We start from the raw sequence: 18,588 nt of genomic DNA, 5'->3' as shown, positions 1-18,588 counted from the left end.
GCGAGATCATGACCTGAGCCGAAGTCGGCCGCTTTACCGACTGAGCCACCCAGGCGCCCCAACAAAAGATAGCATTCTTAACAGCAACAGATCATATGTGAATAACACTTTACGGAGAAATTCTCCCATTTTAAAACTCCTACTTGTGGGACACTAACCATCCCTCTGCATTCTACCTTGGTCCCCCCAAACGGTAATATAGAAGAGGTACATTAAAGTAATACTGACTACTTCCATGCAAGAACAATGGTCTGTGGCAAAAATAAACTTAAAAAAAAATTTTTTTTAACCTTTATTTATTTTTTTGAGACAGAGAGAGACAGAGCATGAACGGGGGAGGGTCAGAGAGACAGGGAGACACAGAATCCGAAACAGGCTCCGGGCTCTGAGCTGTCAGCACAGAGCCCGACGCAAGGCTCGAACTCACAGACTGTGAGATCATGACCTGAGCCGAAGTCGGATGCTCAACTGACGGAGCCACGCAGGCGCCCCAAAAATAAACTTTAATACTAAGGGACATAATACAGTTCAGATTCCAGTTTTTTTCCATTGTCCACTCACTGGAGGACAGTTTTTTTAAATTTTGGAGTTTGAGTAAAGTTCAGATCTAGTTTAAAAACAAATCTTGAGGGGCGCCTGGGTGGCTTAGTTGGTTAAGTGTTGGACTCAGGTATTGATCTCGTACCTTGTGGGTTCAAACCCCGTGTTGGGCTCTGTGCTGACAGCTCAGAGCCTGGAGCCTGCTTCAGATTCTGTGTCTCCCTTTCTCTCTGCCCCTCCCCTGCTCACCCACTCTGTCTCTCTCTCTCTCTCTCAAAAATAATTAAACATTAAAAAAAAATTTTTTTTTAATCTTGAAATATTAGAATCGTCTTTATTCTTCCTACAATTATGTCAAAGAAAAACTGAAAGGTATGGTAATCATGGTGTTCAACATTTAATGTCACGGTCTATAAGCTACAAACACCTTCTGTAGGATGACGACCTCACAATAATAATGGATAACATTATTGTATTTTACCATACTAAAATCTATAAAAAATACTAAAAATTTCCATTTATACTCTTTTTAGAACTGCCATTATGGAGAAAACTTATTGGTTTATTTTGTACCACCTTTTTTTTTTTTAGTAGTTTCTATGACAATGGAGAGTTAGGGAATAAAATGGACACATCAACACAATAAAGGAAGGAGATACATATTTCATAATTACTCAAATAACTAAGATTGACTATATATTTTTTTAAAAAGCTGTCTATATATAAAAAGATATTACCGTATCATAAGCAACAAAAAATTCATTCTATTTACCATAGGTTTACACTTAAAACAGCTTAATTTCTATAAATTATTTCACAAAAATCAGTACGAAAATGACAAACTGTTTCTCATTTTTCACTATTTGTAGTCATTTTTATTACACAGTATATGATAATAATTTTTGGACTAGCATTACAAGTTTTATACAAACCTATGATATTTCCCAGTGCCCACACTGCCTGCTCACAGACATTTTGATGGGGTGAATGTAGAAGCCTCAGGAAAAGTGGCACAGCATCTAAAGGAAAAAAATGTAAGTTACATTTAAGTTTAAAAATAGTTTTAGAGCTCAATTTCAATAATATTGATTAAAAAAGGGGGGAGGGGACTAAAGATACTATGCTCTAAACCAAAAATCAATCTGTTTTTGCTGAAACCTAAGAAGAAAGAAAGCTATCACAAATATATTTGGGGTGCCTGGGTGGCTCAGTTGGGTAAGTATCTGACTTCAGCTCAGGTCATAATCTCACAGTTCATGAGTTTGAAGCCCATGCTAGGCTCCGTCTGACAGTGCAAAGCCTGCTTGGGATTCTGTCTCTCCCTCTCTCTTTCTGCTCCTCCTTGATTTCAGCTTTCTTTCTCTCTCAAAATAAACACACTTAAAAAATTAATATATATATATATATTAAAAATATTTATTAAATGTTTTTTTACTAGGGTAAGAATAATGGAAAAATTTTAACTAGCAGACCACTTAATTCACCATCAAAATGGCAGTTTCAACATACAAATATCGTAACAAGTTGGCAAATTTTCATTCATAATTAAACCTGGATAAAATTCCAAATTAAAAATCAATCCTTATAAACAAACAGATAAATAAATTCCTTACAGATTAAGCATTATTCTCAAATTTTGAGGAATAAAAAGGACTCCAGTTGTTGAAATAACTTTTGAATGTGGAAATGTGAAATAACAGGAGGGTGCAGTTCAATACAGTGGCATAGTAAGATCCTGACCTCACCTTCCACCATGGCACATCAAACCTACAGCTACATATACAACAATGCTCTCTACAGAACTAGCTGAACAGGTCCTCTGTATCAAAAGATAAAAAGATCACACTGAGACAGATAAGAGAGTCAGAGACTGCCATCCTTACAAAGCCATGCCCCCCCCCCTCCTACCCACCACCGCAATAGGAGGGATTCACAAGTGGGATGGATCTCATAAATATGGAACATATCCCTGAGGAGGGGTTAGAGCCCCAAATCAGGCACCCAAACCCTTGGGACCTACACCAGAGACAAACCCCCAAATCATCTGGCTTTAAAAACCAACAGAGCTTATGTCCAAGAGACCCAAAGGCTGTAGGAAACCAAGGGTACACTCTTAAAAGAATCTGTTCAAAGACTCACTTGCCCCAGGACCCAGCACAAAAGCAGTAGGTAGAAAAGTACCTAGAGCATATGTAAAGGAGGTTCATTGGCTAAGCTTAAAGCCTAAGGGATGAGGGTCTTATGGAACTTTCTCCAAGGATGGAGGTGCTGGCAGGTGCCATTTTTTATACATACTACCTTGCTAGCAAAACTTGCACCAGCCCTTCACCCCAGCCCTGAGCACTGCTGTAGCCACACCCCACCAAACCCAGTGGGATGGCTCATCCTGGCCTAGCACTCCCCTGTGGCCCTGCCAAAGCTGGCAGGAGCACAAAGTCCACATAGGGGATACTCCCTGAATGCCTAGTACTGGTCACTGGGGTGGGGTGGGGGGGGGGTCTTAAATTTGGGGGTTCCGTGGGAATGACAATCTGAGACTACTTTTGACAGGCTCCACCTCCACAGCATAGCACAGATTGCTGCCTAAAACATTGTCTTCCTGTGACCATTCCTTCAAGACTGGGAGAGAGAGCCATTTCACCTAATACATAAAAAACAAACACAGAAAGTCAAGTTAAGTAAGTAAACTGAAGAACAGAGCCAAATAAAACCCCAGAAAAAAGCTTTACTGAAATGAAGATAATTTACCTGATAACGAGTTCAAAAACATGGTCATAAAGATGCTCCCCAATCTTGAGAGAAGAATGGATGAATATAGAATAAATTTCAACAAAACAGAAAATACGAGGAAGTACCAAACAAAAGTCACAGAGCTGAACACAATAACTGAAGTGAAAGATACAGGAGAGGCATTCAACAGCAAGTTAAGATAAAGCAGAAGAAAGGATCAATGATCTGGAAGACAGGGCAATGGAATGCACCCCAACAGAGCAGCAAGAGAAAAAAGAAATTTTAAAAAGTGAAGACAGCTAAGGGACCTACAGGATAACATCAAGTGGAACACATTCCCATAATGGGCTCTCAGGAGAAGTGAGAAAGAAAGGTACAGAAAATTAATTTGAAGAAATAATGACTAAAAACTTTCCTAACTTGGAGAAGCAAACAGTATCCAGATCAGGGAAGCCCAAAAAGTTCCAAATAAAATGAACCCAGAAAAAGCCACACCAAGACACATTATAATTAAAATGTCAAGAGTTAAAGATAAAAAGAGTAAATTAAGGAAGCAACAGAAAAACTTATTGCGTATATGACAAGCCCCATAAGGTTATCAGATTTTTCAGGATATGGTTTACAGGACAGAGGCATGATATATTCAAAGTGCTGAAAGGAAAAAATTCCCAACCAAGAATACTCTACCCAGTAAAGTTATTATTAATTGAAGGAGACAGACAGTTTTCCAGACAAGCAAAAACTAAGGAATTCACTACTACTAAACCAGCCTTACAAGAAATGTTGAAGAGACGTCTTTAAGCTGAAAGGATAGGACATTAACTTGTAACAAGAAAAAATATGAGAGGAAAAATAATCAGTAGACAAAGGAAATATATGGTAAAGGTAGTAGACTAATTACTTCCAAAGCTAGCATGAAGGTTAAAAAATAAAAGTAGTAAAAATAACTGTAATTACACCCATCAATTAAAGGGACATACAAAATAACAAGATATAAAATGTGAGGCAGGGGGTAAAAATGGAGTTTTGGAATGTGTTCAAACTTAACCTGCTATCAACTTAAAATACTCTGGTATATGTAAAAGCTATATATGTAAGCCCTACGGTAACTGCAAAGCAGAAACCGGTAGTAGATACACAAAAGATAATGAGAATGGAATTTAAACATAACATTCAAGAAAAGGCATCAAACCACAAGGGACGAGAGCAAGAGAAGAAAGGAACAGAGAACAACAAAACAGCCAGAAAACAATTAACAAAATGTCAGTAAGTACACATACTTATCTATAATTACTTTAAATGTAAGTGGATTAAATTCTCCAATCAACAAACACAGAATGTCTGGGGTGGCTCAGCTGGTTAAGCGTCTGCTTTCAGCTCAAGTCATGATCTCAGAGTTTGTGGGTTCCAGCCCCACACTGGGCTCTCTGCTGTCAGCGCAGAGCCCACTTCGGATCCTCTGTTCCCTCTCTCTCTGACCCTCCCCTGTTCACATGCATGCACGCTCTCTCTCTCCCCACCTCTCAAAAAAGAAATAAACATTAAAAATAAAAAGACACAGAATGTCTGAATGGATAGGAAGTAACTCTCATCCATATGTTGCCTACTAGAGACTCACCTCAAATGTAAGGATACACACAGACTAAAAGTTAAGGGATAGAATAAAAGGGTTTCATGCAAATGGAAACCAAAAGAAACATGGGGTAGCTATCCCATGTGTATCAGCTATGTGTATCAGACAAAATAGACTTCAAAACAGACTGCAATAAAAGACAAAGAAGGGCATTACATAATGCTAACAGGGTCAATCCAGCAAGAAAATACAATGTTTGTAAGTCTTTATGGATCCAATATAGGAGCACCTAAATATATAAAGCAAATATTGACAGATGTAAAGGGAGGAACTGACAGCAATAAATAGTGGGGAGGCTTTCATACCCCACTTACATCACTGGATAGACCATTCAGATAGAAAATCAGTAAGAAAACATTAGCATTAAACAACACATTAGACCAGAATGACTTCACATATATATATATACACAAACATTCCATTCAAAAGTTATAGAACACACATTCTTTTCAAGTGCACATGGAACATTCTCCAGGACAGATCACATGTTAAGCCACAAAAGAAACCTCATGAAATTTAAGACCAAAAACACATCAAACATCTTTTTAGAACACAGTGGTATGAAAATAAAAATCACAAAACTGGAAAAATTATAAATACGTGGTGATTAAACAACATGCTACTGAACAATCAATGGGTCATGGAAGAAATCAAAGGAAAAATTTAAAAATATCTTGAGACAAACGAAAATGAAAGTACAACATGCTAAAGTTTATGGGATGCAACAACAGTTCTAAACCTGAAGCTCACAGTGATACAGAAGGACTACCTCAAGAAACAAGAAAAACCTCAAATAATCTACCTTTACTAAAAGAACTAGGAAAAGAGGAACAAGGCTCAAAGTTAGTAGAAAAACGGAAATAATAAAGATCAGAGCAGAAATAAATGAAATACAGACTAAACAGATAATAGAAAAGATCAATGAAACTAAGAGCTGATTTTCTGAAAAGATAAACAAAAACTGGTGAACCTTTAGCTAGACTAAGGAAAAAAGAGGGTCCAAATAAATAAAATCATAAATTAAAGTTGGGAAGTTACAACTGTTATCAAGGAAAATTAAAAGATCATAAGAGACTTCGATAAACAATTACATGCCAATAAACTGGACAACCTAAAAGAAATGAATAAATTCCTATACATTTACCATCTTCCAAGACAGAAATGGAAAATCTAAATAGACCAATTGCTAGAAGCGCAATTGAACCAGTAATCAAAAATCTCTCAATAAAAAGTCCAGCACCAGACAGCTTCACTGTTGAATTCTACCATTCAAAGATTTAACACCTATCCTTCTCAAACTCTTTCTAGAAAGTGAAGAGCAGGGAACCCTTCCAATCAGTTGAGGCCAGCATTACTCTGATACCAAATTCAGACAAGGACATCACAAATAAAAAGTATTATAGGCCAAAATTTTTGATGAATACAGATGCAAACACCCTGAATGAAGTACTAGCAAACCAAATTCAACAATACATTTAAAAAATCGTAAGTCATGATCGAGTAAGATTTATTTCAGGGATGCAAGGATGGTTTAACATCTGCAAGTCAATTATGATATACCACATTAACAAAATGAAGGTTAAAAATCATATGATCATTTCAACAGATGTAGAAAAAGCATTTGACAAAATTCAACATCCATTTATGATAAAAATTCTCAACAAAGTGGGTACAGAGACCAATATAATAAAGGTCTCATATGATAAGCCCATAGTTAGTATCATACTCAAAGGTGAAAAGCTAAAAACTTTTCCTCTAAGATCAGGACTAAGACAAGGATGTCTACTCTCACCAATTTTATTCAAAACAGTATTCAAAGTTCTAGTCAGAGCAAACAGAAAAAGAAAGAAAATGCATCCAAACTGGAAGGAAGGAAAACTGCCATTATTTGCAGATGACATAATGCTACATATAGGAAACCATAAAGACTCCATAAAAAATACTACTAGAATAAATGAGTTTGGTAAAGTTGCAGGATGCAGAGTCAATATAGAAAAATCTGTAGCATATTTATATGCTACAAACTATTAGAAAAATTAAGAAAACAACTCCATTTACAATTTCATCAAAAAGAGGAAAATACCTAGGAATAAATTTAACCAAGGAGGTGAAAGACCTATGCAAAAAACTACAAGACACTGATGAAAGAATCAGATGAAACAAATAAAAACAAATAAATGGAACAATATTCCATGCTCCTGTCAAAATCCCAATGGCAGTTTTCAAAAAAATAGAACAATCCTAAATTCGTATGGAATCACAAAAGATTCTGAATGGCCAAAGCAATCTTGAGAAAGAAGAATCAAACTGGAGGCCTCACGCTCCTTGATTTCAAACTATATTACAAAGCTACATTAATCAAAACAGTATGGTACCTATGTTGGCATAAAAACAGGGATGTAGATCAACAGAAAAGAAATAAACCCATGCACATATAATCAATTAATTTACAGCAAAGGAGGCAAGAAAAGACATTGGGGAAAGGACAGTTTCATCAATAAACGGCGTTGAGATAACTGGATAGCCAAATGCATTAAGAATGAAACTAAACCAGAATGTTATACCATATACAAAAATGAACTCAAATGGATTAAAGACTTGAATATAAGACCAGAAACTGTAAAAATTTCTACTAGAAAACACTGGTGGTAAGCTTCTTGACATCATTCTTGACAGTATTTTTTTGAACTTGACTTCACATGCAATTAGCAACAAAAGCAAAAATAAATGCAACTACATCAAACTAAAAGCTTCTGTACAGCCAAGGAGACTATCAACAAAATAAAAAGGCAACCTACTGAATGAGAGTATATTTGCAAATCATGTATCTGGTAAGTGGTTAACATCCAAAATATATAAAGAATACCAACCCCCTCCCCCAAAATTTGATTACAAAATGGGAATAGAACCTGAATAGACATCTTGCTAAGGAAGGCATACATATGGCCCACAGATAGATGGAAAAGATGCTCAACATCACGAACCATCACGGAAAAGCAAATCAAAACCATAAGGAGGTTATCACTTCACACTGGTCAGAACAGCTAATCAAAAAGACAAGCAATAACAAGTGTTGGGCAGGATGCTGAGAAAAGAGAGCCCTGGTGCACTGCTGGTGGGCATGTAAATTGGTGCAGCCACTATGGAAAACAGTGTAGAGGCTAATGAAGAAACTAAAAACACATGATCCAGTAATTCCACTTCTGGGTATTTATCTGAGCAAAATGAAAACAAATTTAAGAAGAGTACCCAGTATTTTCACTGTAAGTATCTTTGCCACAAACACTTTCACCCTATAACTAATTGGCCATAAGGCAATTATGCCATAAAAGAGGGGCATTCATTTAAAAGGACATAATGAGGGGCGCCTGGGTGGCTCAGTCGGTTAACCGTCCGACTTCGGCTCAGGACATGATCTCGCGGTTCGTGGGTTCAAGCCCCGCGTCGGGCTCTGTGCTGACAGCTCAGAGCCTGGAGCCTGTTTCGGATTCTGTCTCTCTCTCTCTCTCTCCCTCCCCTGTTCATGCTCTGTCTCTCTCTGTCTCAAAAATAAATAAACATGAAAAAAAAAATTAAAAATAAATAAATAAAAGGACATAATGCAATATGAAAAATGCATTAACAAAATTAAAAAGACTTTATTGCAAAATACAACATCTGAATACATTTAAAATGTGTGTAGATTCATGTAATTCTATGCAAACAACTGATTTTATTTTGCAGACTAAGCACTTGTCCTCAAAGTCTTTCTTTCATAATATACATTTTTTTTTCCTTATTGATTCATCTCTTTATTTGGCATCACCTTTTCTCATTTTTTCGCTAAAATTTTTTCCTTAAGGGAGGTATTAAGTTTCTAAATACAAGGATGCATGCATATTTGTAACAGTTTTGTATGGCACTGTGAAAGTCTTCTACCTTGTTCTCTGTTCTCAGCATGCTGTCACATGTCTGTTGATAGATGTTTCAAAGTTCTAGGAGAAATGTGGGTTCAAAACTCTGTGCCACTGTATACACTATTATGAGGGCTAAGATTAATATAAAAATGGGAGTACCGTGTCAATGGAGAAATGAAAGCAAACTGTCAATTATTTGATAAAACAAACACACTATCAAATCAAACTGTCAACCAGTTTTTCTGATACCTTTTATGGCAAAACTGCTTTACAGCCAATGCGTTTTGTGGGGAAGTGTTTTCAGCAAAGATACTTACGGTGAAATCGCTGGGAACCTTTGAAGATATATGCACCCCTATGTTCATTACAGCATTATTCACAGTAGCCAAGATATGGAAACAAAGTGTCAAATGATGGATGGATGGATTACAAGATGTGTGTACATGTACACATGTATACACACACATGCGTACACACAGACACAGACACAGACACACACACAATGGAATACCACTCAGCCATTAAAAAAAGAAAATAAATAAATAAATCCTTGTCCATTATGATGTCAATGGATCTTGAGGTACTAAGTGAAACAGGTCTGAAAGACCATGTATGATTTCACTTACATGTGGAATCTAAAAAACAAATGAACAAAATAAAACTCATAGATGCAGAGAACAGATTGGTGGTTGACAGAGGGGAGGGTTTTTTGGGGGTGGGTGAAACAGGAGAAGGGGGCCAACAGTTACAAACTTCTGGTCATAAAACAAGTCACAGGAATGAAATGAAATGTATAACATGGTAACTGTAGTCAATAATACTGTAATGCATACTATGTAATTTGATATGAAGATGGGGAAACTAGAGTTACTGTGATCACTTCTTGATGTATACATTTTTTTTTTTTGAGAGCAAGACAGCAAGTGTGACAGGATTGGGCAAAAAGAGAGGGAGAGAGAGAATCCTTAAGCAGGTTCTGCACTGTAAGTGCAGAGGCTAATGTGGGGCTTGAACTCATAAACCTTAAGATCATGACATGAGCCCAAGTTCGGACACTGAAACACTGAGCCACCCAGGCACCCCTTGGTGTATATACATACATTTTGAGTCATTATGTTGTACACCTGAAACTAATTTAATGTTATTTATGTCAATTACACCTCAATTAAAAACAAACTTCACATGTGTCTTCAGACAGGCCAGTGAGTCCTGTACCACATAGCCCTTCTGAATCAAAAAGTGGTTCTGTTACTTTAGAACAAGGATGGGAAACAGAGAAAACTCTGTATCTAAACAGAGTAATACTGCATTGAACACATGATTCTTCCATTTTTTCTTCCTTCTGATATTACTTTACTTTGAAAAATGCTATTTAAGTACATGTAGATCATGCTTTACTCATAAAAAAATCATTCATTCATCTATTATATTTGGTAAAATAAGACAGACTGACAGTGTTAAAACCAATTCTAAGCCTCCTTCTAATCTTGAAAAAGCACTTAGGAAGCAAAATGAGCGACTAAAAGATTATCTTGAGATAATAAAATTTACTAGTCAATTATACAAAATAAAACCAAACATAAAAACCGAAACCCATTTAAACCTCAAATTAAGCCAATTTTATCATGATTTAAGGTAGTATTAATATTCTATGTAATATAAGAACAGAAATGTCTACAAAATAAAATGTTTACTTGGGTAAAACCTCTGTTCCCCTTTAAAATCATGTAGAAATTAGAGCTTAAGATTTTAACAGGCTTAGTTAGACAAGCATCCTGCTTACACACCTGAGAAGCATTTTAGAAGTACCTTCTTTAAAATTATTAATTTCTTTGTTTGATAAGAGAATTAAATAGTATTAATGAAAACAATACTCAGGTTATTACTTCCAATAATCTTCCACTTACAACTTTTGGAACATAAAAGAAAAACAATCCTATTAAAATAGTAATGAACAAATTTCAAGCTATTTTTCAACAGGACTACTTTATAAAAGATTTCTCTAAATCGCATGATGAAAATCTCATTAAGAGAGGCCAAGAGGTAGTATGGCAATGGGAAAAAACACTTGTATTTGTATGAGGTCCTATAAATAAAGCGAAACTACAATATAATCGCTACTATACTTAGGAAATGTTGTCAGATTTAGCATCAAATGAATTTTTGGAAATAGAAAATGTCAGTCATTGGAACAACATGATCAAAGTAATATACTTAAGTTGGCCTATTTCAACTACCCCGTTATTGGATAGATATTATTTTATAATATATTCTTTTAACAGAATCACTATTTTTTTTTTTTACTAACTTCTTTGTTAGAAACCATAATTTTATCCATCAATCACCAACTTACTGGACTGAACTACTGCTTGAGTTTGTTCAGAGGTTCCAGATGCAATGTTTGTCAGAGCCCATGCAGCTTCAAACTGTAAAGAAGGACTACAAAAAACAAATAATTTTAATTAAACAGTAGGGATTTTTACATTGGTCCAAATACACTATCTGCCAACCATTCCTCTCCTGGAGCATTTTTAAAGTATTAAATATTTTGTTTCAAAAGGTGTCTATACATCTAGCTTTTTTTTTTTGTTTAAACTTCCAATGATTATTTACAATATCTCTTCAGTATAAAAAGCATCCAATTTCCTTGGGTGTCCGTATTTTTAGTAAAAACTCTTTATTAAGATACCTATATATTACTACCCAACAGTTTTCTTAAGTACTTACCGGCCAAGCTACTACTTGTCAATTCTCAAAGCTTAAAAGTTAAATGTATCATTCTCAAGTTCCTCTTTAGCCTTTATGTTCACCTCTTGGTGTAAACACACCTTGCACTGTTTTACCCTTTGGCTTTTTCAGTTCCATCTTATAGCCCTTTTCTTTAAAGATCAAACTAACTACTAGAAAATCTTGTTTTCTGCAAAAGATAGATTCTAAATTAGTTCTTAAAATAATGTACTTACTTGTCATCTCTTTCAAGACAATGGACTAAAATAGGCAATATTCCAGATTTTATTAAGTCATCGATTGGTGGATTTCGATCACTGGACAAAAGCTTCCTATAAGAGACACACATACCCTTGTGAAATTTAATGACATATAATTAAATTCAAATTCGTATTTGACATAGGGATGACACAAATCCTCACTCACTTGAATACCCTGCACAGCAATTTTATAAAAGCTTAATCAGATGATTCCTCTATATAAACCAAGTGATGGCTACTTATTTACTACCCAATAAATGAAAACTCTTTGCCCTAGCCTAAACCATTCCACAAGTTGGCTCCATTTTACCTAACTAATCTCATTCTCTGTAATTCAACAATAGATCAGTTGTCTGTCCCACCATTTCAATCTCATTTCCAGGCCCTTCACATCCTAGTCCCTACACTTGGAATGCCCTCTTTTCCGTCTATTCAAACTCTTATCTATTCAAAGTCCATTTCAAGTTGTATGTTTTCACAGTACCCTCTCTGAATTCCAAGAACATTTACACAGCATATGCTTACATTTGCTATTAAGTATCGCTATTTTTAATACACTTCGCTGCCTTCTCAATTAGGTTCTAAACTTTTTACATAGCAAGAATTATACTAAATGCTTTTCACAGTATTTCCCACAACATGGCACAATTCTTAACACAAAGTAGAAAATAACCCAGTCTTTCTTAATCGAGGTTCTAGATTTAATAAAAGAATTTTACTTCATTTACTTTACTTCATTTTACTTCACTGAGGACATTCTTAAATATTCAGAAATGTCCTTTTTTTCTGAGTGCATAATGTTGCATATAGTATCTACAAAATATGAGATCAGTTTGATGCTACTGTCTTGATCTGTGCTAAGGTACCATCAAGTTTTACCACATGTGCTTTTACAACATCACTGTAAATTGTTAGCATATTTAAAAAAGGCAAGTAAAGTCTTAGTATTATTGATAAATGAGTTTGATTTTGTATACTCCCTGAAGTTGTCTCAGGATCTCCTAGAGAGTCAAAGACCATCATCTGAGGGATGCCTGGGTGGCTCAGTTGGTTAAGTGCTCAACTCTTGATTTCAGATCAGATCATGATCTCATGGTTCGTGGGATCGAGCCCCTGTTGGGGCTGTCAACGTGGAACCTGCTTGGGATTCTCTTCCTCTCTCTCTGCCTCTCTCCTGCTTGCACGCACACACACACACACACACGTGTACCCTTTCACTCTCAAAATAAACAAACATTAAACAAACAAAAAAAACAAAGACCCTAATTTGAAAATATCTGCTCTAGGGGTCTTAGGGCTTTAATTATTTTGTAGAACTCCTATTGAGAGAGAGAAGAGTTGCTCCAAAACTATCAAATAATCAACAATGAAAAATGGTGAGCATAATGTATCAATTTTTTCCAGTTTATTTATTTACTTTGGGGAGAGGGGGCAGGGAGGAAGAGACAGTGACACAGAATGAGAATTCCAAGCAGCCTCTGCACGGGAGCCCGACACGGGGCTTGAACTCATGAATCATGAGATCATGACCTGAACTGAAATCAAGAGTCAGACACTCAACCGAATGAGCCACCCAGGTACCCCTCAAATTTCTTAATCATTCTATCTATAAACATAATTTGCCATTTTGAGATGTGAATACTCCTATGATTTTCTTCCTACATAACCAAGTCCTCTCTACGAAGTTCTTTTACCTGTAGTGGGCAATAGTGTTAATTCTATAATTTTCCTATCTGTTCTAGGGTTTTTAAAATACACAAAAGTAGGAAAACTAATAACCTATTCATTAATACAGAGGTCTCAGAAACAAGTTTTTCTGGTTCCCCTCTTAAAATATAGGAGCATACACCTCTAGACCACAGATTTCACAGCAGAAATATACAAAATAACATAATATTCCTACCTGGAAATCCACTGGGAAACTCTGTAGCCCTCAATCTTTTATCTTTTATTTTTAAAACCTTTACATCCAAGTTAGTTAGCATATAGTGCAACAATGATTTCAGCAGATTTCTTAATGCCCCTTGCCCATTTAGCCCATCCCCCCCCCACAACCTCTCCAGTAACCCTCTGTTTATTCTCCATATTTAAGAGTCTCTTATGTTTTATCCCCCTCCCTGTTTTTATATTTTTTGCTTCCCTTCCCTTGTTCATCTGTTTTGTATCTTAAAGTCCTCATATGAGCGAAGTCATAGGATATTTGTCTTTCTCTAATTTCACTTAGCATAACACCCTCTAGTTCCATCCACGTAGTTGCAAATTGTAGCCCTCAATCTTAATGTCTACTTGCCTTTACACTGCTATAGTAAGCTTATAACTCAATTTATTGTTTGATTAAAATAAGGACTGTGAAAAGAATTAGCTACCTGGGCAGGAGATGAAAAACCTGACTTTTTATAAAATTAAACCTATTAATAAAAAGTGAAGTTTTATAAATAACGTTTTTTGGGGTGCCTGTGTGGCTAGTTGGTTAAACATTCAACTTCGGCTCAGGTCATGATCTCATGGGTTCATGAGTTCGAGCCCCACGTCAGGCTCTATGCTGACAGCTGAGAACCTGAAGCCTGTTTCATATTCTGTGTCTCCCTCTCTCTCTGCCCCTCCCCAACTTGTGGTCTCTCAAAAACAAATAAAAACATATAAAAGAATTAAAATAAATAAATAATGCTTTTCTATTCGTTGCTAGCAATAACCTGTCAAATCAACTCTTTCCTAGCATCTGTATGTATTCTGCAACTTGAAACTTTATCTGAGTTTAGAAAAAACTGCTATCAATACACTAAACCAGAAAAAAAATTTTTAAGTAAATTTAGTTGGTCTATGGACTGTTCTTTATTGTTTGTCATCAAATTTGAGTCACAGTAGTATTACATAGTGAAAAGTCAAACAGAACTCCTGTGTAAGTTATGAAATTTAAATATGTCCTCAAAATTTAACTTACCTAGCAGCTTGAACTGCACTTAACTGAATTCCTTGGTTATCACTTGAAGCATTCTATAAAAAATTAAAACAATTTTTGATATAGATACACAGTAATTAGAAATACAAATGAAGACACGGGAAAACGCTCAACTTACTTGAACAATAGCTTCTAGAGAGGTATTTTGCTGTAAAAAATTACAGAGAAAACAAAGTTAAAAAGTCACCTTAAAATTCTTTATGTAAAATCTTTCATTCGTTGTTTTATGTTACCAGAATAATGATAGCTTACCACTCTATAATCGCCATCTATATCAGAATCTTCACAGATATCTTCATGTGGTACATTCCTTCTCTTTAAGAGATGTTCATCTCTTTTATTCTTAAAAAAAAAAAAAAAATCAGAAAAAGAACTTTAGTTAAATAAAAGGATAGCTTCATACAAAGGTTACGCAATCCTGTCCTACAAAATGAAACAGGAAGTGCCTTTTAAAAGTAAAACACAAATGAAAAATTAAACCAAATTGTGAATCAAACACTTAAGCAACACTAATTTGAGACCCAAACCCCAAATACTACATTTTTAATGAACCGTGAACTATGTAAAAACAAACTGAAAAACAAAAAATTCTGATTAAAAAAGATGGTGTACAGTTTAAGCCAGAACCAAACATACATATTTATTTAAAAGTACTAAACCATTTTATACATCATCTGGGAGCTTCTCTTTATCACCTAAAAACAAAGTCAAAGCAAAAGGTGGGCAGTTCAAAATCAGATAGAAATCAACAATTCCTTACAAAAATCTAGGGCCACTTAAATTTCACTTAAAATGTGTGGGACAAATTTAAAGATATATATTTCCAACTATAACCTATTTTTCTTTTTTTACAGACATAACTTATTTTAATACTTGAAAAGTTGATGAAATTATAAGTAAAATAAGTTCTTTTCAGGGCATATTTATACCTGTAAATAGCAGAATTATTTAGTAAAACTGTATAGTTATGACTTACACTTCATATAAATTATTAAAAATTACAGAAGAAAAAACGCCACATAAGAATTCATTTATCTCTATTTCTGGATAGTGGACAAGTTGTACCTTGCCAACTTCAATAGCCTATCCTTCAGTTTTCAAAAGAAAAAGAAATGCTAGGCACTTGAGATTAATATACATTTAGTACCTTCCATATATGCTATAATGTTGTTAGAATTATGCTTGGAAGTACCCAATATTAATCAGACTCACCTTCCTTAATTCAACTACAACTTCATTTCGTTGTCTTCTCATAGTCTACAAGAAATTAAAGAAAAATATGTTTTTAAAAACACCCCAATTTCCATCACCCAGAGAAAACCACTAGTAACATTTTAATGTACATCCCATAATCTTTTCTTCTAGTCATGTATGTACATAGTCACATTTTACTCATAATAAAGATCATAGTATATATATATACATATATATATATATGATTTTCTATATTAGATATAAAATTTTAAAACTGTAGCATTTATAAAAATACAAAGATACAAAGAATAATAGAACCCATAAGCTCGCCTCCCATATGAACCACAACACTTAAGTAATACATGTACAAGGTTAGTAAACTCAACTGCTTAAAAGGAGGGGTGGGGGCATCTACCTGTCAATCCAGCTCTTTCTCTAAAGGTGACCTGTGTTAGATTTACTGTGTGATTTACTGTGACACACTTATCGATTTATTTTGTCTTCACCTTATTTTTGTTTACTTAATTTATAGAGTTTAGAGCCCTTCCATGGTGGTATATACAAATATCTTCTATTATTATTATTATTATTATTATTATTATTATTATTATTTGAGAGAGAGTGAGTGCACAAACACATGCATTCACTTGCACAGGGGAGGGGCAAGCAGAGACTCTTAAGCAGGTTCCACACCCAGCACCAAGCCTGAAGTGGAGCTGGATTTTGGATCTCACAACTCTGAGACCATGACCTGAGTGAGTCCAAATCAAAAGTAGGAAGCTTACCCAACTGAGTCACCCAGGCATCTCTCTTTTTCGTTATTTCTAATGACCACATAATTTTTATCACATACTGTAACTATTTTCTTATTCTTTTAATATGAATTTTTCTCATTTTAAACTTACCTAACATATGGATACATGTTCACTGTAAAACATTCAAACCTTCAGATGAACAACAGAAGTTTCTGTTCTTTTTGTATAAGTTCCCCTCATTCTTTCTAGTGACTGCATAGGTCAGGGCATACCAAGTAGAAATAGCAAAATCACAAATACTCAGATGTTTAATAAAGATCTCAAACTTATATCCAAAGCCAAACTTTTGATTTTTAACAAACATACATAACTCTATCTGATCTCACATGGTTCACATAGGGGGTGAGACCATGAGTTCCTTTATTCTTTGTACCTTTTTATTAGCCTTATGTTACTGCTTAAAAAATTTATGACATACCCAGTATTATAGATCTGCTGATAATTTCAAAGAGATTTCAGTAAATGTCAACTCTATTCTTCCAGATGCACAGACAAAAACTTTAGAGCAATCCTGGATTCTTCTTCTTCTCTCATGTTACACATTCAATCTGCTAACAAATTCTCTGGTTCAACCTTCAAAACTTATCCAAAACCCAACTACATATCACTATCTTCTCTGCCACTACTCTGGTCCAACTTTCCATTATCCTTCACCTAGATTATTGCAAAAGCCTCTTAACTTGTATCCCTCTTTCTGCTCTTGCCTGCCTTCTCCCCCAGTTCATTCTTATCACAACAACCAAAGCAATCCTCACAGGGAATCTTAATTCTTGAATGCCACAGTCTCCTTTGACAGCTGGTGAAATCAATGAACACCTTCCACACGGTGTTTTTAAATACAGATAAGAAATACATAAGGTTACAAAGAAAAGCAAGTATATTGACATACAGTTGTCAAAAATATTTAAGCATGAAAAATCTGTAATATATGTACTTTGTTATCACATTAAACAGGTTCTAGCAGTGAGTCCAACAACTACTATAATTTCAAAGTGATGATAATAAAGATATCCTGCAAAAATGTTTTACTGGTGGTGACAAAAAGTCACAGGTAACTTTAATAACTGCTGCAGTTTACTGGCTACATTATTAAATGAAGGAAACACTGTTAGAAGTTAGAAGTTAGTGAAAAATAAAGATGTAATTTTTTCTAAGTTTCTAGGCCTTCCTGAATTCTACTTATAGACTCCAAGGGAGGAAGGACCCAGTAAAGAACCCCTTTCTAAAAAGTCAGCCAGATCACGGACTTCAAATTGTATTACAAAGCTGCAATCATCAAGACAGTATGGTACTGGCACAAAAACAGACACTCAGATCAATGCAACAGCATAGAGAACCCAGAAATTTACTCACAAGTGTATGGCCAACTAATCTTTGACAAAGCAGGAAAGAATATCCAATGGAATACAGACAGTCTCTTCCACAAGTGGTGCTGGGAAAACTGGACAGCGACATGCAGAAGAATGAACCTGGACTACTTTCTTACACCACATGCAAAAATAAACTCAAAATGGGTGAAAGACCTAAATGTAAGACAGGAAACCATCAAAATCCTTGGGGAGAAAGCAGGCAAAAACCTTTATGACCTTGGCCACAGGAACTTCTTACTCAACACATCTCCAGAGGCAAGGTAAACAAAAGCAAAAATCAACTATTGAGACCTCATCAAAACAAAAAGCTTCTACACAGCGAAGGAAACAATCAGCAAAACTAAAAGGCAACAAAAAGAATGGGAGAAGATATCTGCAAATGACATATCAGATAGTCAGTATCCAAAATCTATAAAGAACTTCTCAAACTCAATACCCAAAAAAACAAATAATCCAGTGAAGAA

The 18,588-nt window shown here is 35.2% G+C and overlaps 1 protein-coding gene across 2 annotated transcripts in view; it reads right to left on the bottom strand.

The window, feature by feature from the left end:
- The window catches only part of KPNA4 (karyopherin subunit alpha 4), a 68,140-nt gene that overhangs the window by 26,735 nt on the left and 22,817 nt on the right, over window positions 1–18,588 (bottom strand). For both annotated transcript variants that reach the window (XM_049628624.1, XM_049628625.1), the window contains exons 2-8: window positions 15,958–16,002; window positions 14,998–15,087; window positions 14,864–14,893; window positions 14,728–14,780; window positions 11,763–11,858; window positions 11,153–11,238; window positions 1,473–1,559 (exon numbers count right to left, since the gene is read on the bottom strand). In XM_049628624.1, coding sequence (XP_049484581.1) covers window positions 1,473–1,559; window positions 11,153–11,238; window positions 11,763–11,858; window positions 14,728–14,780; window positions 14,864–14,893; window positions 14,998–15,087; window positions 15,958–16,002 — 487 coding nt within the window. The remainder of the gene's footprint in view (window positions 1–1,472; window positions 1,560–11,152; window positions 11,239–11,762; window positions 11,859–14,727; window positions 14,781–14,863; window positions 14,894–14,997; window positions 15,088–15,957; window positions 16,003–18,588) is intronic.

The sequence above is a fragment of the Panthera uncia genome, chromosome C2 (genome assembly GCF_023721935.1).
Source record: "Panthera uncia isolate 11264 chromosome C2, Puncia_PCG_1.0, whole genome shotgun sequence".
Classification (NCBI taxonomy): Eukaryota; Metazoa; Chordata; class Mammalia; order Carnivora; family Felidae; genus Panthera; species Panthera uncia.
This window is presented reverse-complemented; position numbering and strand designations above follow the sequence as displayed.